At 36.3% G+C, this 27,616-nt stretch overlaps 1 protein-coding gene across 4 annotated transcripts in view; it reads left to right on the plus strand.

Annotated features, from left to right (window-relative positions):
* Positions 1-27,616, plus strand: part of PPARG (peroxisome proliferator activated receptor gamma) — an 87,933-nt gene that overhangs the window by 48,300 nt on the left and 12,017 nt on the right. For 3 of the 4 annotated variants that reach the window (XM_067543758.1, XM_067543760.1, XM_067543759.1), the window contains exons 2-6: positions 2,131-2,385; positions 5,403-5,572; positions 8,468-8,606; positions 17,557-17,756; positions 26,485-26,935. In XM_067543758.1, the coding sequence (XP_067399859.1) occupies positions 2,139-2,385; positions 5,403-5,572; positions 8,468-8,606; positions 17,557-17,756; positions 26,485-26,935 (1,207 nt within the window). In that variant the 5' untranslated portion in view covers positions 2,131-2,138. The remainder of the gene's footprint in view (positions 1-2,130; positions 2,386-5,402; positions 5,573-8,467; positions 8,607-17,556; positions 17,757-26,484; positions 26,936-27,616) is intronic. The other variant, XM_067543761.1, reaches the window with a different exon arrangement.

The following is a 27,616-nucleotide window of genomic DNA, read 5'->3' on the forward strand; positions in this document are numbered from 1 at the left end:
TGAATGGTTCTTGGAGACTTCGGAGTTTATTTTAATCCCTTCCATTGAACACTAACCTCAATCCTGCATGCAACAGTTCAATGTCAGTTCTAGGCACATATGCCCTGATTCTGCAAAGCACTTAAGCATATCCTTAACTTTAAGCACATGGATCAATTTACCTCTGTTCTGCAAATCTCTTAAATTTGTGCTTAATTATAAGTATGTGCTTAAATCCCATTAATTTTAGGCATGTGCTTAAATCTCATTAACTTCAGTGCTTAAAGTACTTAAGTACTTAGCTGAATATGGATGGAGTTAAGCATGCTGCTGAAATTGAGCATGTGTTAAGAGTTTTTTGAGCTGGGTCAGAATGATTAAAGAAATGTATTTATAACTAAGAAAAAAGGTCAGGTAGCCAGACAAACTTGGCAGTTCTTTTCATTGTACTATTTTTATGCTTTTATTTGGAAATCTGTTTAACTAAAATGAAGAGAGAATCCCCCATTGACCTGAAAATAAATTTCCATGTATAGAACCCCTACATGCTGAAAGAAGAATACATTTTTGTGAGTACCATTTAAAACTAATCAAAAACTTTGACAACCAGGACTATATAGTCAAAAGGTCTTTTTGGCTTGGGGAAGTTAGCCAGAAATTCTTTGATTACCATTGATGCAATCCTGCTTCCACTCTGAGCAGCGTCAGGTCCATGTATCTATCCCACGCCGTTGGTGAGACTTTGGGCGAAGGAATTGGGAAAACTGCTAAGAATTGCCTAAGTATTTCATCTTGGAACCCCTGCTATTAGAAGGGCACTTCTCGCTGTATCATTTTCTGTTACACCATCTGCCTGCTCATCTGATGTTTAGATGTAAGAAGCATAAACATACTATCAGTGCTTGCTGTACAGAAAGGCAAACAGGTAGTTTTGTGAGACCTGCAGCCTTCACCAACAAAGAATGACAATCTGTGAAGCACATACTGTCTCCTCTAAATTGAACAGCGGCACCCTTGATATGCATTTTGTAACAACGACCTTTTTGGCAGCATGAAAGTAGTATTGGTTCAAAGTAAACAGTCTAAGTTCATATTACATAAAAGTTTAAAGTCTATATACTTTAATGGGTCTCAAGTCCAAATGAAATATCTAAGCTGACTACTATATTGTAGTTTCATGGTGTTCATTCTAATTTGAATCCAAAGATCTTTTTATAACTCTCTAAAAAGTAGAGAGAGGGCTCAGTGTGCAAAATTCAGGTTGAAATTCTAACTTCTTCAGAGTTCAAAGGTGTACAACTCAAGGAATTTGTTTCATCACATGATAGAAGAGGACAAGCTGCAGGTTTTTGGACTGAACTAAATATCATAAATTTGGTTGGAGCTTATACACATTTAGACTTTCGATTTGGGTCCTTCTTATGAAAACTTAAGAGAAAATGTGGAGACCTAGAAATATAGTGAGTTGGAAACTCATAACAAAGTTTCTTTGAGCCATGTTTGTGAGGATCTAGGCTAAAATTTTCAAGTGCCTTCAGGGAGACTTAATCACTTAGATGTTTTTGAAAACTTTACCCCTACTTTTTTGGAACAAACAATAATTGCAAAATGTCCTACTGCTTGTACTATAATATTGATGTCACCTATATTTGTCATAGCATAAAATTATATTTTTTTAAATTGTTAGGATTTTTGGATACTCAAAGTTAGCAGATTCCTTAATAAATCAATTTAGAGTCTGAAAATGTTAGAAATTAACTCATGAAGACCAAAACCACCATAACTTTGCTCTCATGTAGACTGGTGTAAATCAACAGTAACTTCCTCAAAGTCAATAGATTTACACTGGTGTAAAAAATGGTGGAAAAGGATAATCATATCTCATATTGCTTTAATTTAGCAATGTCCATTTTTTGTAAGAACCTGAAGGTTTCCACATTGTATAACTGTTTTTTAAAATATACCATTAAAAGCAGGATGTGTGTCATTTAGCTATTAATCATTTAAAGCAAGTAATTATATTATGTATCTTACATGTATCTATGTGTAGATTATTCACTTAACAGTAATATGAATTATATGAACCTACTGAGTCACTGTTGGATGGAGAAGAAGCAGTTTTTTAAATGTCTGTTTCTTTTTTCCTTTCAGGAATTACAATGGTTGACACAGAAATGCCGTTTTGGCCCATTAATTTTGGAATTAGCCCAGTGGATCTGTCTGCCATGGAAGATCACGCCCATTCCTTCGACATAAAGCCCTTTACCACAGTTGATTTTTCTAGTATTTCTTCACCCCACTATGAAGATATTCCTCTTGCAAAAACTGACCAGACAGACATTGATTACAAATATGATATCAAGCTCCAGGAATGCCAAAGTATGCAGTTTCTTTTCACTTTTTCAGGTTGTCCAAATTTGAATTGTTTCTTTCTCTGAGAAGTGTATCCTCCACAAAAGACTATTTTAGGCTTTGTTTCAGAACTTCCCACTCTGTCATGTCACAGATATCCTTGGAGTAAAATGTCCTTGAAGCTTTATTAAAAACCAAGCAAATTAAATGTCCTACATCTTATAAATTGGCTAGCATTTCCTAGCATATAAAGCTGGCTAACAAGGTCATGAATTTGGAGTTTGTCTACGTTAAAGAAATTTGATCCAGTATGTCTAGATAGATATTCCTAATATAGATAGGCCCTTGTAGTTTTGTGAGCATTCCCTTTGTATTGTTACATGTAAACAAAGCAGCCCCTAGCTTCACAATTATAAGTATAATCCCCTTTCCATCAGGTGACTTGTCCCGAAGGACATGATTATCCCATTCCCACTGACAATAATGACTTTATATTGTAGGGCCAACTAGCAGCAGTTTTGAACTGACACCATTTTTGTTTGTAGGATTAAGTTCTTAAGATAGACAATTATGGAGAAAATAGTGACGTTTAATTTTAGCAGTATGGACAATCAGGTATTAGGCAGTTCTACTGAATAGCTATTTAGCAGAATAGATGAAAGTACATTTTTACACATAACTCTACATTTTTCCTTTCTTTGGTTAGAAAAACCATGAAGTTCTAAAGCCCAGTTTACCAATTAATAGAATTTATGTAGGATGAGGCCTTGTCTACACTAGCACTTATGTGGGTAAAACTTTTGTTGTTTGGGGGGGGGTGAAAAATACACACCCCTGAGCAACATAAATTTTGCTGGCATAAGCACTTGTGCATACAGCACTCTGTCATCAGGAGAGCATCTCCCACCAACATATCAACCGCCACTTGTTTAAATGGTTTTATTATGTAAGTGGGAGAAGTCTCTCCCATCGACATAACATGGCTTCACAAGCACTCTTACAGCAACAGAGCTGTTCTTAAGTATAGACTCGCCCTAAATGTTGAGGCTTTTACTCCATTGACTTCCCTGAGAGAACTTTAGGATTTGGCCCGATGTGATACTCTAAAACGATGTCAGAATGATTCACTTCTTTATCAGCAACATCCAGAGTTTCTGACATATATATTTGGCTCTTTTGTTTATAAAGTGAGTTGCAAACCTGTCAAAAACTGTACTGAAAAACTGCTTAAGGCTATGTGCCTCCTGTTAATGGTCAGTAATCATAAGCAGTTTTTATTCCCTATTTTTTTAATAATTAATTATTCATCAAGTGGCAAATCCTGGAGAGCCCTTGGCAGCAGAACTAGTGTGGTGATCCTACTATGCACTGGCAAGCAAAATTTGGAGGAATCTTCAAAAGGGGTGTGCCCATCTGTGCAGCACAGAGACTTGCCCCCCAAAGGGTCCTTACAAACCAACACATGGGTGTTTTGAAGGAGGGACAGGAAGATTTTGTCAATGTGCAAGTTCTCCAGTTCATCCCACCACACACACCCTCCTCAGCCCCTCCCCACTCCCTCTGCAGGACCTGGTAGGGGAGCAGAAACTAATCCAGCCATTGGGCTGTCTCTCTATAGACTGGGGTTGGACTCCTCCCCTCTTATACCTCTCTCCCGCTAGCCATTGATCATCCCAGCACCTATCAAAGATACTGTGACAGGGCACTAGAGACTGGATTCGTCCCTAGAGATTTTACATAATGCAAACAGTAAACACACAGTGAAGTGCAAAAGTAACCGTAGGCATGAGTCTGCTCCATGCAGAGAGAGCAAAAAGGTACATGTTTGACTTTGTGAAAAACAATTCACATCTTTTGTTGTACAATACCAGTGAGTAACAACTTTACCCCACAGTGAGCAGAAGCTGACAGATAAGAGATGTATGTGCACAACATAGATATTCATCATCACTAAAGCACATAAGACAAACAAGACACAGGCAAAACGGAATCACACAGACCAGGCTTCATGTAGACACAGCACCACAAAGATGATTGCTTATTGGATTCAGAGAATAGGAAATATACCATATGAGAAGATTATCACAGCCTCGATAACTCTTAGGAAAGAAAGTAGTAATAGTGTCTGCCTCCAGTTCATAGCTGCATAATACACTTAGCTTGATGAATGTGAGCCTAATCCATATAACATATGCTATGTTTGCCACTGAAAAGGAAGCTTTTGCCTTATTGTGATATTGTCTTTATCGCTTTGTTCTGTTTTTCTGTTTCTAGGATGTAATGTTGCTATGAGCTTATAATGTAGTAAAATCAATGCTTCCTTTTTATGTCCATCATTATAGATTGATGAAGAGTTGCCATATTTGTTTGTATTCGTTGAACTTGTTTAGAATTATAAAGGGCACTTTAATAATTAGTAATTTTCAGAAGGTTCAGATATAACAGTAAACTGCCTCTGTTGTTAAAGCATATTTCCTAGTAGAGAGTGAAGTTTCATGAGAGCGGAAGTAGCTTTAAAACACTAGCACAATCTTTATTTGACCAAATTATCCAACTGAGTAGCTCAACTGAGTAGTTATTTTTTAGACCTTGTTAGGGACTCCAATCCCTGCCTCCCAGGGCTACTGCTGCCCTAGAATTGTTGTAAGTACTACAAGCTCTTTGCAGAGTGAGGGAGGGAAGAAGATTCATGAAGGGCTACTATGTCAGGGAATAAATATGAAGTCCCCCACTATGGAGGGCAATGATGTCCCCAACCTCAAACAATTCTGCACTACCAATCTGAAGACTGGATTCTTAGCCTCCCTTCTGCACCAGACCCTGCCATTGTCAAGATTGTTCAGCCTCCATTCACATTCTGCTACTGACTGCTTATAGCTTGTAGCCCTTTAAAGAGCTATTATTTACAGCTCTTTATCATTATTTTATTATTAAACAGGCTGCAGAATTTTTGGCCCTATTTACTGTAGGTGTTAATTATAATGAAAGTATTGGTCATTATTTCTTGATATCTTATTGTACCTTTTAAACCAGATGACAAATTAATCACTTAAAATGTCTTCCATATGCAGGTGCAATCAAAATGGAGCCTCCTTCCCCACCTTATTTTTCAGAAAAAGTTCAGTTGTACAATAAAGCTCCTGAAGAGATCTCCAATTCTCTCATGGCTATAGAATGCAGAGTATGTGGAGACAAGGCTTCTGGATTTCATTATGGCGTGCATGCATGCGAAGGTTGTAAGGTGGGTTATCCCAATAGTGTCTGCCTGAAATAAGAACTTGCTACTATTTCCTCCTCATTTCTTGATTGCTGCCAATTGTTCCAGGTTGATCAGTTTAGCTGTGCTGCTGAATGTTCCTAGAAAAGAATTCCATTCCATTGATTTTAATAGAATATTAATGGATGGCAGCAATAATATAGCAGATATGCTGAAGGACCAGTGGCAAATAAATTAACATATGAATGGTGTCAGTAAAACTGTCCTAACGCTGAATGTGTGTACACCACTGCACTTCCTTTTTCCCAGGAATGAAATGATATATTTTTTGTCCTAATTAATGTAAATTTGGCTAACTTAGTAATGTCCCCTTCAGTTTTAACCCAGCTGTTTCTCTAACCCTAACAGATGCATCATTTTATTCCTCCGGGATTTCTCCTATAGTTATTACTAATATCAATCTGTGGATTAGCTGTGAACTCTGCATGAATTTTCAAAAATAGGGAGTCTTTCCCAAATGTGCTCTGAATCCAAAGTTTCTTAGTTAGCTCTCCCATGCATTTGGTTTTTGCTCTATGAGCAGAGGTTTTTTATTTAGCAAGCTTGGATAGGTTTTTTAAATTACTTTATTACAGTTTTTCATACAGTGCCAGGAAAAGCCACACTATGAAACCAACAATGAGTGGTGAAAGGAGGTGAGGGAGAGGAAAAGGAGAAACAGTCTTCAAATAATAGCTAAAATGTGATATAAAAACCAGAGTGCTCCCTTCCTTTCACATGTGGTATCTTGGTTCAGAAATCAAGAGTTCATTACAATCATACTTCTTTATGCATCCACACAAATATGCAAAACCACATGGATCACAAAGGATACATAAGTATGGTCTTGTGAGATTCTGAAGAATCACTCAATAAAACGAAATGTGTCCTATTTAAAAGGGCACTGTCCTGTAAAAAATGTGTTTAAAACAAATTGCCCTCCCATATATGAAAAACAGCACTTTATATTAAAATGGGAAGGATTTTAAAATCTAGTTTACTTTTTATTTATGCTGTTGATTTATTTTTTGTGTTTCTCTTTGGTCAATTAAAAGAGATTGGGTCCCAATCCTGATATCATTGAAGTCACTCGTAGAAGTTGAATTTATTTCAGTGGAAGTAAGATCAGGCCCTTACCCGATTAAATGTTTTAGTCAATCTCTAGGCAATTTAACATTCGGGCTATATTATTCTGATTTTCATTTTACACCCACTTTTCACAGTTGTAAATGGCTACACAAGATTGAAAAGCATTGGTGAATCTGGCCCCATGACTAAAAATTCATTGACTTCTTTCAGAGCACCCTTTAATGCCAGCTGTATTTAGCGTGTATAAGGACCTGTAGGATAAGTGAGTGCTGGAGGGCTCCACTGCCCTCAGTAATAGAAGATTACAGACTCACTGATCTGCTCTCTGGAGTTAAACAAAAACTCGAAGCACTAAACTCTGAATCTACATGAAATCCCCAGAAGAGCAATACATCTATTATTGATTACTGAAGGTTCACAGTGAAATATATAAACACAAGTCATCACAGTGCTTACAACTGAGCTGTGAGGAAAAACTAGCTGTAACAAGGAACTGTAATAAACTTGGATATGCCTTATTAAAATAAACTGCATGTGAATGATCTGCAAATACAGCTCTAAACCATGAGATATGATGAAAGCAGTTTAATTATAGGTATGTACTGCACATTCCATGTGGGGTTAGTCAAAGACAACCCTAGTTTAACCCAACAAGTACAATAATCTGTTAAGAAATACACTGCCTCTAGACTATTGCTGCAATGTAATGGATTTTTTTAAGTCATACAGGTGCATTTATTGGGTGGTATATTTACATTGTTCCTAACCAGCAAAAAAGCTTCACCTGTATGTAGAATTTATAATGGCTGCTAAAATTTAAACAACCATGTAAATCATAATATTTTTTTCTGCTTAGTTTCAACCCCTGTAAGGCTTCAAGTAATAAAGTGTTCTGAAAAGACAGGATTATGATTTCCATAATGAGCAGCAAAAATGTGTCTCTTTACAGGGCTGCATTTTATTTTGCAGTGGTTATCCTTGGCTTTGGCACCAATTTTGGAATTTTCAGGTGCTTATATATAAGACCTGTAAATTCAATACAACAAGAGCAAACTGAAAGTTTCAGACATAAATAGATCCTGGAAATAAATATTACAAAAATAGTTTAGCACCAAGAACAGCCAAAGGAAGAGAATAAACAGAGGAAAAGTAGGTACATGGATCTTCAACAGTAAAAAAAGATTAGAAAGAATATGAAGAAGCAGAGTTATTTAGAGAAAATAACTAAACCAACAACTAGCCCACAATCTTATGATTTGCTTGGATGGGAATGATTTGCTTGAATTAAAAGAATGAGAAGATTGAAATCAAATTCTAATATAATTAATAGGTGGGACATAAGCAGTAGGGGCTTATGAGGTCCTATTTTTAATGCAATAAAAAGAACTATGGAAACAAAGACAGAAAATATATTATGCAGAAGTAGAGTGTCTTTCTTCACAGAATGTTTTACCATGTTTTCCATAAGGCACCAGCAGTAGTTCTTTAAACTGGAGAGTGTGCAACCCATCCAGATATAGATTTGCACAATTCTTTTTTAAACTACTGGATTCAGAAAGTGGATTCTATGATCCATAGAATTTTTCATACATTTGATAATGAGTCCTGAGCTTTTGAAAATGTGCAGAACCAGACCCTAAAATGGGAAAGTTCTAGTGCATGGTCTAAAAATAAAGGTAGGTACAGTGTATACAGTATGTTCAGTGTAGTGGAATCTGCCTTTCAAAGGAAACAGAGGCACTGGAAGATATTTTAGACTAATCCTTTTCCATGCCTTTGTTTTTATTATAGGGTTTCTTTCGAAGAACAATAAGGTTAAAGCTAATCTATGACAGATGTGATCTTAATTGTCGCATTCATAAGAAAAGCAGGAATAAATGTCAGTACTGCAGATTTCAGAAATGTCTTGCAGTTGGCATGTCACATAATGGTAAGTACATGAATTGTCAACACTTTGAAAAGTATTTGATCTGAAAAAATCACAGACAATTATTAGATTATTTATTATTTGTATTGCTAGAGGCCCCAGCCACATTGTGATGGCCACTGTACAAACATATTACAAAAAAGATGGTCCCTGCCCTGAACAGCTTGCAGTCTAACTAGAAGACCAGAGACAATAAAGTTGACAATAGAAGGAGATATGCAATAATCAGTAATATGATAACTATTGCTATATATCATCCATTCGTGCCCTTAGCAAATTAATGAACTATTTTTTTCATTACTTTCATTTTTTTTCATTCTTACTTAATTCATATTCATCACTAAGTACAATTGTTTATCTTTCTTTGCTTCACTGTATTACTTCCTGTCTAAATTGTGCTGTGTACCTTAACCCGTCAGCCTTTTGCATTTAGGGACAAATCCAGTGAGGTTTCAGCTTAATTCTGGAAAATGTATTCTGGGGAGTGTGGAACTTACCAAAAGTTTGTAAATAATAATAATTTGAACTTGCTGCACAGAATACCTATCCAGGTTTGGTAGTGTTCATGGCAATAAAGTCTCCTCACACTAGGACATTAGATGTGCGTAATTGTAAACTAAGTGGCCACACTGCTAGCCTACCCACAATCTTCCTCTTTCTTGCTGGTATGTGTAGAGCTGGGGCACTGTTGTGTGGAAGGAGTTTGGAATTCCCTCACATGTCTGTTCTAGAGTTGCCCTTCTCCCACCTATCAGAATGGCTGCAGTTCCTAAGCATTGAGAGCTTTTCCGGGCCTGTCAACCACTTACAGGCAAATTTCACCCCAAGTGTGAATCCCAGACAGCATTTCCATTTTGTATACTTTCTGGACTTAGGCTATAAAGAAGTGTAGCATTTTACATTTGAACCTCTTACGGTATGTAAGCAAACAGCACTAAAATCCTAGTATAGTATGATACTGTTCTGTTGCACAGGAAAATCAAGAAGGTCCCTGTGAACCTTAAAGTCAATTTCTGAATTCATGTGAAAATACTTATTTGAGAATCTTAGAAGAGAGAGAGCCATATGAAGATTCTTCACTCTCTTTTCTTGGCAAAGCCAAATAAAAACAGGAATTAAATGTCATAACATAGAGACTTATGTAATTCTAAGAGTAAAGAATTGCAAACATGACTGGGAAAATAATTTCTCTGTGGTTTTTTTAGGACTTTCATTATTCTCAGTATAAAAAAATTAGTGCACTGTTCCCAAGAGGAATGCTTAACTGTGGTTTCTGAAGTTAATATAGTGAATTCAGTGAATACATTGGTATGGGAAATGTTTTCCTAATGGAAAATATGGTTTTCAAGTTTCTGGGATGCAACAGTAACTCATAAAAATAAATCTCATTTTGAAAATATTTCGTATGGGTATTTTTATAGTAATACAATGTTCTAGGATGGGGTATCATTATTTTCAAGCCATGTAAGATTCTCTTGTAGATGAAGAATATGGCTTCCACTGATGTCACTGTGAGCCATATGCACATCCAAGAGAAAATTTTGCCAAAAGTGTATATTTTCAGGCACTCGGATCTTCTTAAGTGATATCTTTCTCCATTTTGCTAGGCACGGTATCTTTATATTGCTCAGTGGCAGAAGGTCGTCTTGCCATGTATAAATTAAAAAATATATTTGACAAAAGATTAAATTGTGTCTTAAGACGAAGCCCTCTGCCGTGAGGACATGTAGAAATACAAAACTTGACTGGAAGATGCTACATGCATTAGGCCAAATTCTGATCTCTTTTGCAGCAGTGTATACTGGAGTAACTCCATTGAAGTGAATTCCATTGAATTTCTCTGGAATTTTACACCCACGTAGCTGGGATCAGAATGCAGCTCTTTGTGTTTGAAAGTTCCAAGTCATGAAGATATTTAGTGCAATTGCATTGAAATGTTTTTGCAAAATATATATAAATATAAATATATAAATATAAATAGTGCACTTTAGGAAGGGGATCCTAGCCATATTTTGTCGTCTGTATATCTACCATTTGAATGAAGGTTAAAAAAGACAATAGTATTCTCATGCTTTGGATGTTTTTCTTTCCTTCTCCATCCATAACCAATAGTCTCTGTTTAACCCACAGTTGCTCAGCTTGTATTGCTGTGTATCTGGCATCAGGGTTCTTGTAATTTTAAATCAGAAGCTTGCTTAAATTTTTTTCTTCCTGAAATTACCATTGACACAGTCAGCTACTGTCGAGAGAGAGTACATATGGTATCTTCTATAAAGCACTACTTGGTTGCAGGAGAGGATGAATACAGTAGCCTTCTCCAGAGAAGCAGAGAATAAAAAATAATTTATCTTGATTGGCAGCTTACTCTCATTACTACTGATACTATGTCACTGATATTATTAATATAATATTTTGGACTAGATTGTAAATTGAGAATATTTTGTACCAAAACTTTCTAACTGTATGTTGTCACCAAAATGTGAAGCAATTTATTGCAGGAAAAATGCTTTGTGGGGTTCTGGTGACAGATCCTTTGTTTAAGGAGTTTCATTCTCCTGGTTTATAATTTCACCAGATCTCCTTACTTAAATTAATTGTGTCTTTACGTACCCTTGAGACTTACTAACACACACAAAAATAACCTTATCCAAAGCAAACTTTTTATAACCTGACGAGAGGGAAGAGGCAGACACTCCATGAAGTCCATTATGGACTTCACTATTGCTACTCTATAGAAGGCGTTCAGATACTATGATGATGGGCAGCTGTATAAATCCCAAATATAGATAGAGAACATAAAACAAGCCTGCTTGTGTTCACAGTGAAGTCAATAAAAAGTTTAGCCATTGACTCCAGTGGGAACAGATTTGGATCCTAACTGGTACATATAAATTCTGATAGTAGCAGGAAATAGTCCTTGTACATTGATTTGTTGAATTGGTGTGCGTGTAGTCTGATAAGCAGTAACCCTTGTGAAATGGATTGTTGAACTGGTGCTGGGCGTTCAGGCCGATAGGAGATCGCTTCTGTCCATCGCCTTGATTAACTGGTTCACTTATACATGCTGTGACAGGAGAATAGGAGAAGATAGCCATGGCTTGTTTAATGTTAGCCTAACACTGCATGTTAAGAATTGGCTTTGTTGTTTGTTGTATTGAACTGAATTCTGAATGCAGCATTCATGAGTTTGAAAAAGAAAGTGGACAGTTGTATTCCCATCTGAAGTATGACTTGCAAGGTTCCGTATGTTAATTTTGTTTCAAAGAAACAAAGCCTAGCCTACCCCTATCACTTATTGGATAATTTATGGTATGTCCGGCTGTACTATTTCTCTTTTAATTTAGAAAATAGGAATTACAATTAATTGATCTTTTAAAAAAGATATTTAATATTTACAGTCAAGCTGTACAGACCTGAGCCTTTTGTACTTTGAAATATTAATTGAAAATAAATACCAAATTATGTACAGTTTCCCTCATGTGTCGCTTGATGTTTTTTCCCATGCCACTGGAATTTAACTCTAAATTAAATTATACATAAATTCATTCACATTCATAAAATCATATGCACACTGAAAAACGGATAGAAGTCTTCAGCCTCATTGTTCAACAGAGACATAGAGTTTCCCTGATGGTACACAACATTTTTCTTGTGATTTTTATGAAAACAACCTTTTTAAAATTTTGATAAAGAATCTCTCCTTGACCAGTTCACAACCAATCAAGTTCACCCAAAATTTCCCATTTATGAAAAAAGAAAAAGTTACCATTTCTGATGCAGCTTCATTTTCCATAAGGCTTTTTGACATCTGTTTGTAAATTATATGTTTTCTGAAAGAAGCAGAAACCAAGAAAATTAAATTTGGAAGTTGCAAAGAAAAAACTATTTTAAATACAAATAGCAATTTAAAAATTAAAAATAATACTATAGCACTTTTCATTCAGTTAGTATCATTATATGAAGCAAAAGAAAATAAATGAAATATCGAAGCCCTCTACAAAAACAATTAACTGTAAATAAAATCAAAGTGAACTCCTTTGCTACCTATGGACATATTCCTAGGATAATACAAACACTTGTCCATTTCTGTTACTTTAAATCCTGTTACTAAACTAAGATGTACCCACTTCCTAAAGCCAAATTGGTGTCCATTTGTTGAAGATACATAGGCATACCAGAAATATTATATTTAAATACCCTCAATCTATCAACAGTTTTTCTTCAGCAACTTTTTATCCCATGGTGCTACTAGTTTATTACATATTTTTTCTGGGAAAAATAAACACAATATAAATCATTCATACCTTTACCAGAGTGAAATACCAATGGGCATGTGTCATTTTAAATTTTCAGTGGAGACTGGCAGCATTACACAATGTAGTTATTTTGCAATGAAAATTACTAATATAAAGTCCTGTCCTACAAAGACATACATGGGTAATATAATTGACTTTTATGGGACTACCTGCAAGATGAACTACTACTCACAGGAGTCAAAGGTTGCAGGACTGGATCCATATTTAAAAACAGTAGGATTGCTTTGCTGTAATTTTCTACTCCAAACCAATACTAGACTCTTTTCATGAAGCATCTATGCAGTGACAGGTTGTTATGAAAATATGCCATAAATTTTCAAATTAAAAATTGTCATACTAGTTTGGATTATTGTTCTTGAACCAATGAACTCTAACCAGTTCACCAGTATTAGAATTTTTAGCAAGGTCCTTATTACCAGTCTGGTTTCTTTTTTAGTCTTAAAAACAACAGTAGTATTTGTACAGCTTAATGGCAATTATCCTGTCATGGAAAATCAGTCTCCATTTTGAAATGACCCTATTATTTAAATTGTTTTTATTTGCTTGCTTGTTTGTTTCTTTTGTTTGTTTAAAGAACTATCTTAATTTCTTCCTAGCACATCCGTAAACTGCCTATAGCTCTGAGACACTGCTCAGTTCAGCTTGGAGGTGGAGCGTGAAAGTTTTACTTGCATAAGATGAAAAAAACATGTCCTTAAGAACTAGACTTTCTGTTGTCTTTTAATCTCAAGATATATCTACACAGTCGTAAGTGAGTGACAAACGAAGGTCTATCTAAAAATTGCACTCTGTTGTATGTAGACACTGTAAAGGAGCCAACTAACCAAAGTATTAGCAGGTTAAAAATTGCTTGGGTCTTATCAAAACAACTATGTAAGCAACTCTACTTAACATAATCAGTTACCCTATTCTAGAGAGAGACCCTAAAATGTAAGATAAATTAAATGTCTTCCAGTAGAGATTTGGTGTAAAAACTTTGACACTGAGGGATTTTCTAGTGAAAATAAAATTAAATCCCATTGTTTGGAGAAGAATATAAACAATTTTAGAGCTAAGTAATATTTAATGTAGCAAGGGCAGGTATTATAGTGTCCATTTTTCTTCCGCCTTCGTATAAAAATAGTATAAAAGGACTTATGATTTTGAAATCTCATTAGTAAGAGTGTGATCCTGAAAAACCCTGACTCCTGAGAATAGTTTCAGTGAAACCAGTGGAACTACTTGTCTGTATTATGCACACAGTATTACACTCTACTTATAGTATGATGATACTAATTGGACCCTTTTTATTAAGTACAGCCTTGATTATGCAGTATTGGAACACATTTGCAGTCATAGAACCCACACAATTGAGATGTAAAGCATTATATAACAATCTAACATGAGGTATCCCTGCATATACTGTATTAAATACATTGACATCTTTGTTTTTTACACACACACACACACACACACACACACACACACACACACACACTCTCTCTCTCTCTCTCTCTCTCTCTCTCTCTCTACTGATCAGTGATTAACAGTAAATCTGTCCTTAAATAGCCCGGAAAACACAATTTTTTAATAAAATCTCAGAAGCCAAGTTATATCATTAACATATACAACTATAGTTCCTGATGCTTTCTGAACAGGTCACAAATTTAATTTGTTTGTCTCAAGGAAATTTTGCTTATCTTATTAGTGGCACTCTCTCTCTCTCATTCATGTTCATCCCAAATGCAATTTCATCTAGAATTTGGAAGAAAAAGGAAGCAAGTTTATAAAATATCCCACTGACTATAGAAGTGTCTATCACCCTATGTCACAGAATATTTGTAGCAAAGTGCACAGGATGAGGATTCTTTAATCATAAACGTTCTGGAAAAAATTAATTTGGCAATCTTGAAAGCCAACATACATGCTGCCATAGCACTCAGCATGTCAAGTCTTGACTGTGGCACAAAGCTCAAAAATGAGAACTGCAAGGAAAATCATAGTGTAAGAAATTTTAAATGATTCAGGATAAACTACGCTAGCATATTGTCCATAACCTCAGTTTTATGATTCCCGATATAAATAACTTAAAGTGACAAATGAGTTTTGAGACTTCTTGATACACAAATGGTATTGGCGGGATCTATTTGTCTATTTCTTTTAATTCAGAGTATTTATTTAAGTACTTTGAGCTGAATTCATCTCTGGTATTGTCTCCATTGATTTCAATATTATAGTGATTTTAGTGGATTTATACTAGGTATGAATTTGAATTCTTTCGTTAGTTTGATTATGAGTAATTTTTTCTATCACCTAACTTTACTATTCATCCATAATACTGTGCTCTTGCAATGAAATTCACTTGTCAGTGGAAGGCACGTGCAAACTGCTCCTGCTAAAGTGTCCCCACTTTTCCACTTCTCATAGGAGTATGGGATGGAACAGTCACACAGGAGGCACTGTGTTCTCCCTAGGCCTGATCCAATGCCCACTGAAGTCAATAGATTCCTATGGACCTTGGATCAGGCCTTCTGCTCTGGGAAGATGGGCTCCAGGCCAACTCTCAATGTGCCAGTAAATCTGTTTGGGGCTGGGGCAAGGCAAGAATGCATTGGATACACTCATGCAGTTTACAGTATCTGGTAAGTGCTGATCAGGGATGTAGGAGAGACACCAGCGCAAAGACTGCAATAGAGGCTGTCCCCAGGTTGATAAGACAGAGATTTTGTTCCCACAACCATTACGCAGGATACTAACACAAACCTAAGTACACATTCTTTATGCATGACATTTCACCATGACAGAACTGTGTTAATCTCATTGAGCCATCACACTGTGTCATTCAGATTTATATATGGTACTTTTTTTTTTCTTTAAACCTTTTACAAACTGGGATTTTGGAGAAGCCTTTTCCCAAGATACAAGAAATCAGGAGGATTGGCAATGAAGTGTCACTGGAAACTGTTGCTGGTAGCTGACTAAGTTCATTTACTGTCCCTGTGGGGGAAAAAAAGACGATAACGTAGATTTCAATCCAAAACAAATATCAATTGGCAATTATTCAAATGTTTCCATATGAAGAAATTGTAGGCAGGGGACATATTCAGGAAAAAGTCTAAATATAGAATGTGCTAAGTGGTCCCTAATGACTGCTAGGTTCCCTTCCATTCCAATTTTATTCTGAAATGTGAACTCGGGGGACACCCGCAGAGATGTGAGATATGCAGCATGTTTCTCTTGGTGATGGAGTTTACTGCGATGGAAATTTGAGCGCAAACAAGCCACCTCCAGCAGTCGTGAAGTGAGAGTCAGTCAGTGAGGGTACAGGTGCTAAATGACTTTCATGTGCTTTTGTGTCATCAAAGATTATTTTGAGTCTTATGAAAGTTCTATTTCTGGCCCAACAAAACACTGTAAAAAGGAGTATTCCATGTATTCTCATAACAGGAAGGAGGCAAGCATAGTCCAAAAGGAAGTGTCCCAGTTTAGCCATTTGAAAATACTATGTTAACTGTTTGTACCTTTAAAAGGAGAAGACATTGACAACTTAAAAATATTTATTAAGTTTTTTACCTCCACCTAAACCAAGATCACAATTTTCCCTTGATTTTTGTTGTTTGTTTGTCTTTCTCTCTTGCTTTGTTCTTTTTATTTTATTTTATTTTCTTAAGGGTCAAATAGATTTAATTCCATTTACTGAAATCTATATATTGCAAAAAGTCTATTAGGAAACATATCTTATTGGCTTATTTAAAAGATTTTTTTCACAATCCTTGCCCATATATATATATAAATAGTTCTTTCGATGGTACACACTTGTACGTTGTAAAGATGTGAGCCTGTATCCTTACATTTGAGTTTGATAGTTGTGAGGTATTGGGAGTAAGCGAATCCTTCGCCACTCTGTCAAAACAGCAACATGCAGTCAGAGTTAGCATTCAAATCTCACCCCTCTGGGGTTTTCCTTTATTATTAACTTAAGGACAACAAACAAACTTTTGTCAAGCTGTCTTCTAAAATTCAGGTTTCTATGGATTTTACCTGAAAGCCCTCCTGTCTGACCCCTTCATTTCTCTCAGAATAACATTTTATAGTTCTTTATATACTAAGCACTGTACAGATATTAATTAATTGATTCTCACAATACTTCTGTAAAGTAGGTAAATATCCCCTTTTTGCCTAAAACCACACAGTGAGTGAATCAGGCTTAGAACTCAGAACTTTCTGACTCCTAATCCTGTGCTCAATCTGACAGACAGCACTGCCTTTACTTAAAGACGCTCCATTTCTTTTATCCTCCTGAGTTGGGTTTAATAAAATTCACCTGGTCTGACTGCCACATGAGTCAACAGAATAGCTATGCATTTCCATGCAGGCTTCTAGAACCTGAAACCTTATCACAGGCATCCTAACTGACTGTATGGGTATCCAGATTGTTTCCTCTTTTAGTTTTGTTCTTGTGACAATTCTCTGAACCCTTTCAACTGTTTGTCTACTCTCTTGGGGGAAGTCATTTTCCTGCCACTTGTCTAAGCACTCTTAATGAAAATGAAACTCTGGAAGGCTCATTCTGAAAGGTGACAGAAAAGATTATTTAAAAAATATATTTGTGTTTAGGTGCAGCTATGATTAATGTAATAATTTGTCATCTTCTTCAGCTATCAGGTTTGGGCGAATGCCACAAGCTGAGAAGGAGAAGCTCTTGGCAGAGATTTCTAGCGACATCGACCAGTTAAACCCGGAGTCGGCTGATCTTCGAGCCCTTGCCAAGAACTTGTATGACTCATACATAAAGTCCTTCCCTCTGACCAAAGCCAAGGCGAGGGCAATCTTGACAGGAAAAACGACAGACAAATCAGTTAGTTTTCTCTCTTCTTTTTTTTTTTAAATTTTTTTTTATTTTAAGTAAATGATTTACCACATTGACAACACGCTAAAAAAAACCAACCCTTTGCTGTTGGCAGTTACATGTTTCAAGCTGTCTCTGAAACACAGGAAATGTTTTTAGATAGGATAAGTAAACATAATTTGAAAAAACTCCAAGTTCACCTAGTAAAATACTTGAAACCAGTACAAGAATTTGAAGGTCATCTTAACCTTTTTGTACTCCCCAATCCACTCTTCCTATTTCCCCTGACATCTACCATAGTTTATCTGACACATTATCTCTGTAATAAGGCGATCTGTTAGAGAATATGCTGCAATACGATCGCAAGCATTCATACTGTAGTGTATTACCAGTACCACCTGTGAACCCAAAAGATGTTCTAATCCCATGTAGTTAAATGATGATAGTCATACCCTCCTTGGTTTCCTTTATCGTAAGTGTTGAATGATTCACGGAACCAGCACTGTCACCCCCCCCTCAAATATACTGCTTGTTCCTAAGATACGATGATGATTTCCTGCATTTAAGTTAGTTATCTTGGTTAGTTCAGTATCCTGTGGATCTGGAAGTTAAATTTTAAGGAAACACCTTACAGGAAAATATGTGTAAGTTAGCAATAAATGTATATGTATTTGTGGGTTCCCTTGAAAAATGCAACATGTAAAGACCTGGGGTTTTTTATACAGCAATATCTCTGTATATCAGCATAAAGGTATGCATCTATGACATCCTATTAAACACAATGGAATTTTGTTTTATCATCATTCAACTACCTGGGATAAAAACCTTTTAAAAAATTGCACCTATTGGTATTGATGTGTTTCCTTAGGATGACTAGCAGGGAGTTTTTTAGTTAGGACTACTCTGAAGCCAATTTATTTGATTTTCTTTGATACTTTCTAAGTCAGGACATAGTTTCACATTTTTTTTGACTGTCACTAAAGACTTGTCTTTACTGCAAAGTTAACTCACGTTATAACTCAAGTGGTGTCCCGAACTTAAGTGCCATCCAGACACAAACTCTTCACTCAAGTGTGGCGATGTTTTTAACTCAGTTTGGCTGGCCCCCGCAAGAGGTATAGGCTACAGATCAAATTAGCACAATTCATCAGTTGTTAACATGACTATTCTGTAGTGTGGACTCAAGCTAGCTCCATGTAACGCCACTAGTCATCCAGTGCCTTCCTACAATTCCAATCATGTGCCCAGGATAGCCAACTTTTCATACAGTTCAATGGGAAAGAAGTCTTCAGCTTCCTGAAGAGCAAAGAACCATGGAATATGTCCCTAAGAAGTCGTAGTGCCTCATATGAATAAGTGTAACACCAGTGCAGCTACAATAGCCAAAGTGTTATTTTGCAGCGTGGCCACTCTCTTTCAAGCTAGTCTAACTCAAGAGCAGTAACTTGAATGCAGATAATTTAACTTTGCAGTTAAGACATACCCTAAGCTTCAAAATGAGCCACTGAGAACCAGTTATCATTTGACCTGCCTTGTGTTGGTAGAAATTTTGCTTCTATACATGTATCTGATTTGGGAAGTTAACTGTTTTACGGATCCGTACTTAGGCATGGATCCTAAACCCATTGAAATCAATGGGAGTCTTTCCATTGACTTCAAAAGGTTTTGGATCAAACCCATAGAAATCAGTCAGGTATAGAATAATGATCAAAATAGGAATTGCCACATTGATCCTTACACTTTAAGAAACTTTGCATCCATATTTTATTAATAAGTAGTAGAGGTGTGTGAATCATTGATAACAAAATTAGAAGTCTCAAAGTTTGCAGAATTTTTGCACTGTCATGTGAATAAAAAATTCTCCTATTTTCACAAAATTAGTGCACAAAAGTGGACCCATTATGAAACCAAAATCTTTTCATTAAGAATACACATGAAATAGTCACTTCATGTGGTTTTGCATCAAAACTGTAACAGCAGCCACTGATCTCTGCCATGTGACATAGGTATTACCTTTTCTCTCCCTGACCATCACACAACCTGAGGTCAGAAAAAAAGAAGTCTTACCAATACAGTTGTGTGTCTTGCCTTTATTACACAGATTATAGCAGGTACAAAATATCAGGTACAATGAATAAGTGAAATGATGTTAGCAAGAATTTCACCAACAATATTTTGTTGTTTTTTACAGCCCTAAAAATATCACATTCCATTTACTGTATTTACTTGCCTTTGAGGTCTAATTAGCCAACTGCAGTGCCTTTACAAGATAGTCTTACACACTGGAGTGTGGTAGAAAAGAGGGAGGTACTGCATAATCTGTATAGTGCTGGACTTTCCAACAGGAGATCAGCATCTGCCAAGAAGTAAACAGGTGCTATGCTATGGATATTCTGGTTCAGTGTGGGGTACCATATGTACAGAGATTACCCGAGGCAAGAAAAAACAAAGTAGTTGGAGGGAGAATAGAAGTTGGGCATATAATACATTTTTCCTTAAGTAATATGTGGTATTTAGTTCCTTTAATCCTAGAGGACCTCAGCCCTTTACTGCTTCACTGCTGCTTCACTCTGCAGCTGCTCTGTCTGTCTCATTTTCAGCTCTCTCTTAAGCTTCTCACTGTGTTGCAATGAGCAGGAAAGCAGTTGGCAGGAGGAGCTGTGAGAAGAGGGGGAGGGAGGACAGCAACAGTTCTTGGCTGCTGCTCATCAGGCATGACAATAGTCCATGTAGATAGAGGACAAAGCTGAAAGAAAAGCAATTTTCCACCAGCCTCTCTCTATCCTGCACAGGGGGCAGAGAAGCGCAGTGATAGTTTCTTTGTGTCTCATGTCCCATGCTTTGGGCATGGAAGAAGAATTGAACTGGAGGGCAGGCCAAGCAATTTCTCTTTCATGGAGCGAAAGGTCTGACCTGAGAAACTCCACCATTTGTAGCAGTGCATTTTTTTTAAACTAGGAAGTAGAACCTCTGATCTCATCAACAGTGGATAAGGATGTTGTCCAGATCTTTCTGCTAAAATAACCGGTAGTGAAACATTTAACAGTATCAGCATTTAAACTGTTAGGTTTCAGAGTCAACAGCTCATTGAGAAAAAGGGGCAGTTCACACCTTTCTTAAAGCCTGATTCTTATGTCTATTTTAAACTCAGTGCAGTTACTCCTAATTCTCACACAACAGTGTAACTGAGATCAGAAATAAATTCTTGGAGCTGCTATTTATCTCTTTCTGCAGACTTTGTCAAAAAGTACTGCATCAGTCCACAACTAGAAGGTTTTCTTCCTGAGCAGAAGGACTAAGAACTTTTTTTCAGAATAGAAGTGTATAAAATGTTGGGGACCAAAGGTCCCATTGCAGCTGCAAATTAGGATTGCCCCTATTTATAAAGGATGTTGAGAGCCTCATTAAATATATAATTGTTTATTTATTATGAATGAGAGAGAGGTGATAGATTTGTATAAGAGATCTCACTGCTTATGTGTTTGTGGTAGAATAAATTAGCTGACTCAAGGGCAAGAGTGGTCTGCCAGGTTACATTAGCTAACATATCCAAGCCATCAGAGCAGGAGCAAACTCAATTATATTGTTTTTGTCTTTAATGTATATTGCTGATTTTCCACTTTTTTGCCTCATAAAAGGAATCTTTATACATTTTTTTTAAAAACTGGTCTCATTTTTCCATGTTAAATTCTGTGAGCCAGATTCTAACCTTAGTTACACTATTGTATGTAACAGAGTTTGACCCTAAATTGTGTGAGTTTATGTGCTAAGCATCCCACCAGCTGTTCTCACATAGTTGAACGGATGCAATTAGAGTCAATATTAAACCAAGCAACTATCAGCTTTATCCAATGCGTTCATGCTGATTGGACATCTGCACAGCACTGATTGAGGCCCTGATCCTGCAAACACTTACGCACACAAATATTTTTATGTATGCGAATAGTCACGCTCAGGTCAATGGTAATACTCACTGATGTGAAGTTATTCACATATAATTGTTGGCAGGATCAGGACCTAAACACCAAACATCCTGTCCCAGCATGCACTGGGCCCAGTGTAAAGTTTGGGCAGGAGTTTTTAGGAGTGGACTCTTCTTCATTTGTTCCAAATTTGTGGTAGGACAGCACATCCACAATTCTGGTCATTCAGAGAGGTACTCCAAAGCTGTGTTAGATCTGAATCTGAATGAACTGTGCTGTTATGCTTTGTTGGGTGGTTAATTAATAACTGTCTGGACTTTGGAAGTGAGTTGGTATTGCCTGGATGTTATCCTGATGCAATGCTCATGCAATGTATATAGTGTATCATCACGTGATGTTCTATTTATCTATAAAAATTTAAAAACCAATCACCAGGCTAGAGTCTGTCATAAAACAATACATAAATAGACAAACCCCTATATAATTGCTACCACTTTTCAGACCATGTTTACATACCACTGGAGAGTGGATGCACTCAGTCAGTAAATAATTATTAAAACTTTTATATTATTTGTACTGTAACGGACTTTGTGCTTTGGAACATCAAACTGTTTACTATGGGCAAACTTTAAATTTATACCTTTTTTAACTGCAGTAGCATCTGCGTCATCTGAAAATCATTGGATATGCTAAGGTAGTATGTGGAATCTAAAATTACTAAGTAACAATTCCTCTTCTGGAATGTACCATGCTCACCAGCCATGGCTAAATAAGCTTCACGTTACAGAGTTCATTTGAATCACACATCTTTCTTGGCTATTATCAATTCTTTTTTTTTTTCATTCTGTAATGTAGGTGGGCTGAGCCCCATTGAAGTGAAGTATTATATTCATAGCAGAAAAGTAACCAGGGAACGGATGTTATCTCTGATGCTTTTCTCAAATTTGGTGTTGGAGGAGCAACTAGGAATCTCCTGGAAGATTGAAAGAGAGTGACCCAGGAGTAATGAAAGTAGATATTTAATAGGCTACACTCATGGAGTCATTATTCCATTCAGTTATTTATATGAAAAGTATTCCTCTGTTTCCAGGACTGGAAGAACATCTGCAATATGTCTTGAGACACATCTGTGCTTTTCCTACTATGTGCTTTCATGCATCTCAAAATTTAAAAGATAGTGTCATCGTACTGTAGGCAAACAACGATGTATCTTGCATTGTTTTGTATTTTGACTGAAATTAATGGCCTGTCCGTAGGTTTGCCAGTTGGTCACTTTCATAATGGCACAGCCAGTTTTGTTATAGGCCTTGCTTCATAAGAAAATTGTACTGATTTAACTAAATTGATTTAGCAGCTAATTTAAATTGGTGCAGCCCTCTTTTGTGGATACTTCTGTTTCAGTTTTAAGAGTGCCTCATATCAATTTAGCTTAACTAGGCTTCAGAACTGATTTTAATTAAATCAAAACAATGTTCTTAGGTAAACAAAGCCTTAGAGGTGATTTTTATTAGAAGGGATCCCATCTACTGCTAATAGCTTTGAGTTTGCTTGTAAGTCTTTGCAAACAAATTACAAGAAGTTAGATCTTTAAGAATCAGTGTCAATGTAAGGTTATCAGAATCTGGCCCATAGAAAATAACTAGTGAAGATATTTGTTGTGGTAATGTAGGATATAGGAATTATGTAATCAGATGGGATGCTTGGTGTGCTCATTTACATGACAATACCCAGAATTCTCAGGCATCTATCTTACTTCTATTGCCTAGCAGAACTGATGCCTGAGATCCAGGAACAAAGCAATAAGATTTGATGGGCTTATAGATAGATGCATTGAATCCTTGGTAAAGAGCACTATAAATTATTTTGCAGGAGTGGCATTGCAAAGGGTTTAAAATCTTTATTGTCTGTAAGCATTGTCAAAGAATAGCAGGATTTTCTGCACTGACTCTAAATATCAAAAAAGACTAGCTAAAGACTATAACAAGTGCATTCCACAGAGAGACTGCATAGTTCCCAAGATTGATTTTCAAAGATCTGGTTCCAAATAAAATACTTACAAAGGTATTAAAAGATTTTGCCACCAAACTTTTATAGATATATTTTTGTATATTTTAGAGTGATCTGGATCACTTGGTAAGTGGGGCACAACCAGACAATATGCCTTTTAATATGGCTAAATGTAAATTTATACATGTAGAAACAAAGAACGTAGGCCATGCTTAAAGGATGGGGTACTCTAAAGATTTAGGGGTCATAGTGAATACTCTATTCAGTGAGCTCCCAGTGTGATGTTGTGGCCAAAAGAGCTAATGCAATCCTTGGAAGCATAAACAGGGGAATCTCAAGTAGGAGTAGAGAGGTTATTATTTTACCTCTGTATTTGGCACTGATGAACAACCCCTGCTGGAATACTGTATCTAGTAATTCTAGTGTCCTTAATTCAAGAAGGCTGTTGATCAATTGGAGAGGGTTCAGAGAAGAGCCACAAAAATGATTAAAGGATTAAAAAATATGCCTTATAGTGATAGACTCAAAGAGATCAATCTATTTATCTTAACAAAGAGAAGGTTAAGAAATGACTTGATTACAGTCTATAAGTATCTACATGGGGAACAAATATTTTAATAATGAGCTTTTCAAGCTAGCAAAGAAAGGTATAACATGATCCAATAACTGGAAGTTGAAGCTAGACAAATTCAGCCTGGACATACAGGATAAATTTTTAACAGTGAGTGTAATTAACCTTTGGAACAATTTATCAAGGGTCATGGTGGATTCTCCATCAGTGGCAATTTTCTAATCAAGATCGGGCGTTTTTCAAAAAAATATGCCCTAGAAATTATTTTGGGGAAATTATATGGCCTGTGTTATACAGGAGGACAGACTAGGTGATCACAATGGTCCCTTCTGGCTTTGGAATCTCTGACCTTTGAATTTTGTATGTCTGGTGCTAAAAGGAGAATCGAAGACTTAAACAGAAACTTTGTTGTTTGTTCCAGAGCGGTAGCCATGTTAGTATGTACACAGCAAAAACAAGGAGAGTCCTGTAGCACCTTAAAGACTAACACATTTCTGCGGGCATAAGCTTTTGCGGGCTGCAACCTACTTCTTGCATCTGACGAAGTGGGTTGCAGCCCATGAAAGCTTATGCCCGCAGAAATTTGTTAATCTTTAAGGTGCTACAGGACTCTCCTTGTTTTTGGTGTTTGTAGAATTGAGGCAGAAAAGTAAATGCCAAATAGAAATATGTAACACCTTGTAGTTATTATTTATTGTTTTATTTTGCCTTAATAAGAAGGGGATCAAACATTCATAGCTACATATGTAGATCTTAGTTTGAAGAAATATTAACACCATGCTTTGAAATATTTCTGCAGCTCCAAGACAATAGAGTGGCACTGAAAAAAAATAGCTGATATCTCACAAATATTAGCTGTCCCTTACCCATATCTTTCCCTCTCCCATCTCAAATGTAAAATTGTGGTTTTCTACCCAACTTCACTATTAAACAATTCAAACTGTATGTTTCTTAGAAGCAGAACATGGTCCAAATGTTGGCACACGTTTAAATTACTTTTTTGAGATTCAGTAACATAGAGCCTGATCCAGTGCTCTTTGAAATCAATGGGTTGAATACATGAAGGCTAAAAAGCGTGTTAGAGATTATACCTCCCTGTGTTTCTTTCTTCAGTTGAGGTGAATAACAGGTAATTATTTATGTGTGGGAAAATGGAGGGAAGACAGAGGTGAATTGCTGGAGGGAGAAAAAGCAAATATTATGAAAGGATTAGGAGGGGGAAATGTATTTTGTTTTTCTGAAATATACTAATACAATTCTGGGTAAATGATGCATACACTTTATTTAATAATTTGGCCCCAAGGATAGAGGTTCCTAAGATAAATTTGTACCATTCACTTGTCCGCTTCTTTTAACAGATCTTGTCATGGGACCTCACATCTGTTTATTCTGAAATAGATTGTTTCCAGATCGTAGAAAAAGAATTATGCTGGCATTAGTTTTTCTAATTTGTTTTCAAATTGACTTGTTCCAGTTGGGTATTTTTAACAGGCAGGCTCATTTTTGTGACCAGAATTTGCTTTATTCTATTATGTTATTTTTTTGCATCAAAGACTTCTTTCTCATTAAGAAGTTACATGAGTTTAAAAAACACTTATGTCCTTTTAATATATTAATGTAACTGAAGAAGATGCAGTTTACAAGATAGTTGAGGTAAAACAGTTTCTATTATTTGTAACACTTACTAGGACTAGTATTTAAAAATGAGCATGACAGATATGAAATAATATAAGTTTGAACATATTGTGTCTGTCTATAGAAAAAGTATTGTACCAACATAATTACAAATTCAGCTACAAACATTTAAGGGTAATCTGTTATTGGATGTAAACTATTAAAATATATGTTAAAGGGATAACATTATTCTTTTAATAGCAAACCTTTTGAACTTTGAATTCTGATAGTAAAATACTTTTTTGTGAAACTAAGAGAGGGCAAAAACATAATAGACACTTCTTACGAGTGAAAATCAGTTCTGTGTTTTAAAAGAAATGGCTTTCCTTGAATTATTTAAAATATTGCCCTCTCCAAAGCCCCAAACTCCAGGAAATGGGTTCCCAGCAAGTGCAGGAAATCTGTAGGAACTATTTGCCCTTTCTGCAAACTGTTTTTAATACTGTAAGAATGTTTGATTTAGCGGGTTTATCTGGATTTTATGCCTTTACAGTCTTTCAGTAGCATAGTGTATGTAGGAAGGACACATGAAACTCAATCCCATTTTTACTTTTATTTTTAGCCATTCGTTATTTATGACATGAACTCCTTAATGATGGGGGAAGATCAGATCAACTGCAAACATGTGACACCCCTGCAGGAGCAGAACAAAGAGGTGGCAATTCGCATCTTCCAGCGGTGTCAGTTTCGCTCAGTGGAGGCAGTGCAGGAGATCACAGAATTTGCCAAAAGCATTCCAGGTTTTGTGAGTCTTGACCTGAATGACCAAGTAACTCTCCTGAAATATGGTGTCCATGAAATCATATATACACTGCTGGCCTCACTGATGAATAAAGATGGAGTTCTCATATCCAATGGACAAGGATTCATGACGCGGGAGTTCCTGAAGAGCCTGAGAAAACCTTTTGGTGACTTTATGGAGCCCAAATTTGAGTTTGCTGTGAAGTTCAATGCACTGGAACTAGATGACAGTGACCTGGCAATATTTATAGCTGTCATTATACTCAGTGGAGGTAAGCACTGCCTTATTTAGTACATAATTTATATAATAGGGTTGCTACTTTTAACTCCTGTGAAAATAGAAGGGGCCAGTACTAAGAAATCGAGGTCAGATTGCTTAAATGTAGCCTTTGATCAGCTCTTTATTGACTTGATATTCCTTGCCCTTCCTTCAGTCTCAGACACAAACTCCCAATGCAAATGTGCTGTTGCTGCTTATTAAGCTGTACATACCTGCTGAGTCAGCAGTTTTTTCATTTAAAAAAATAAAATCAGAACTGTTTTACTTAAAACAGGAAAGGTGGGAATCTTACCAGCAAAGCCATTTAAAAGTCACCCCACTGTAATGAGAATTCTTTTACACCTACAATTAGCTTGTGCAGTCTCTTAATTTTATATTAATAGCTTGGATTCAATAAGAATTTCAAATTAATATGTACTCACCATTTGACTTTCAGGAATGTAAGGTTATTTGAATTCAGTCAATGATATTGATCCACATGGGGTTTTGTTTGCCTTAAAAAGAGAAACAATGAATGAGTTACTCAAGAAAGTGAGACCCTACTAACACTAGAGAAAATCAGTCTTAACAAGCACGGGCTGCTCAACCTTTCCCATGCTGCTAGGCTAATAGCAATGTCTATGCTTTGTGGACAGAATGGATATAGAAGCTAAGGCATCAGTGTATGTGCAAT

The sequence above is a fragment of the Emydura macquarii genome, unplaced genomic scaffold (assembly GCF_026122565.2).
Source record: "Emydura macquarii macquarii isolate MOO-44397 ecotype Brisbane River unplaced genomic scaffold, CSIRO-AGI_Emac_v2 contig_968, whole genome shotgun sequence".
NCBI classification, from domain to species: domain Eukaryota; kingdom Metazoa; phylum Chordata; order Testudines; family Chelidae; genus Emydura; species Emydura macquarii.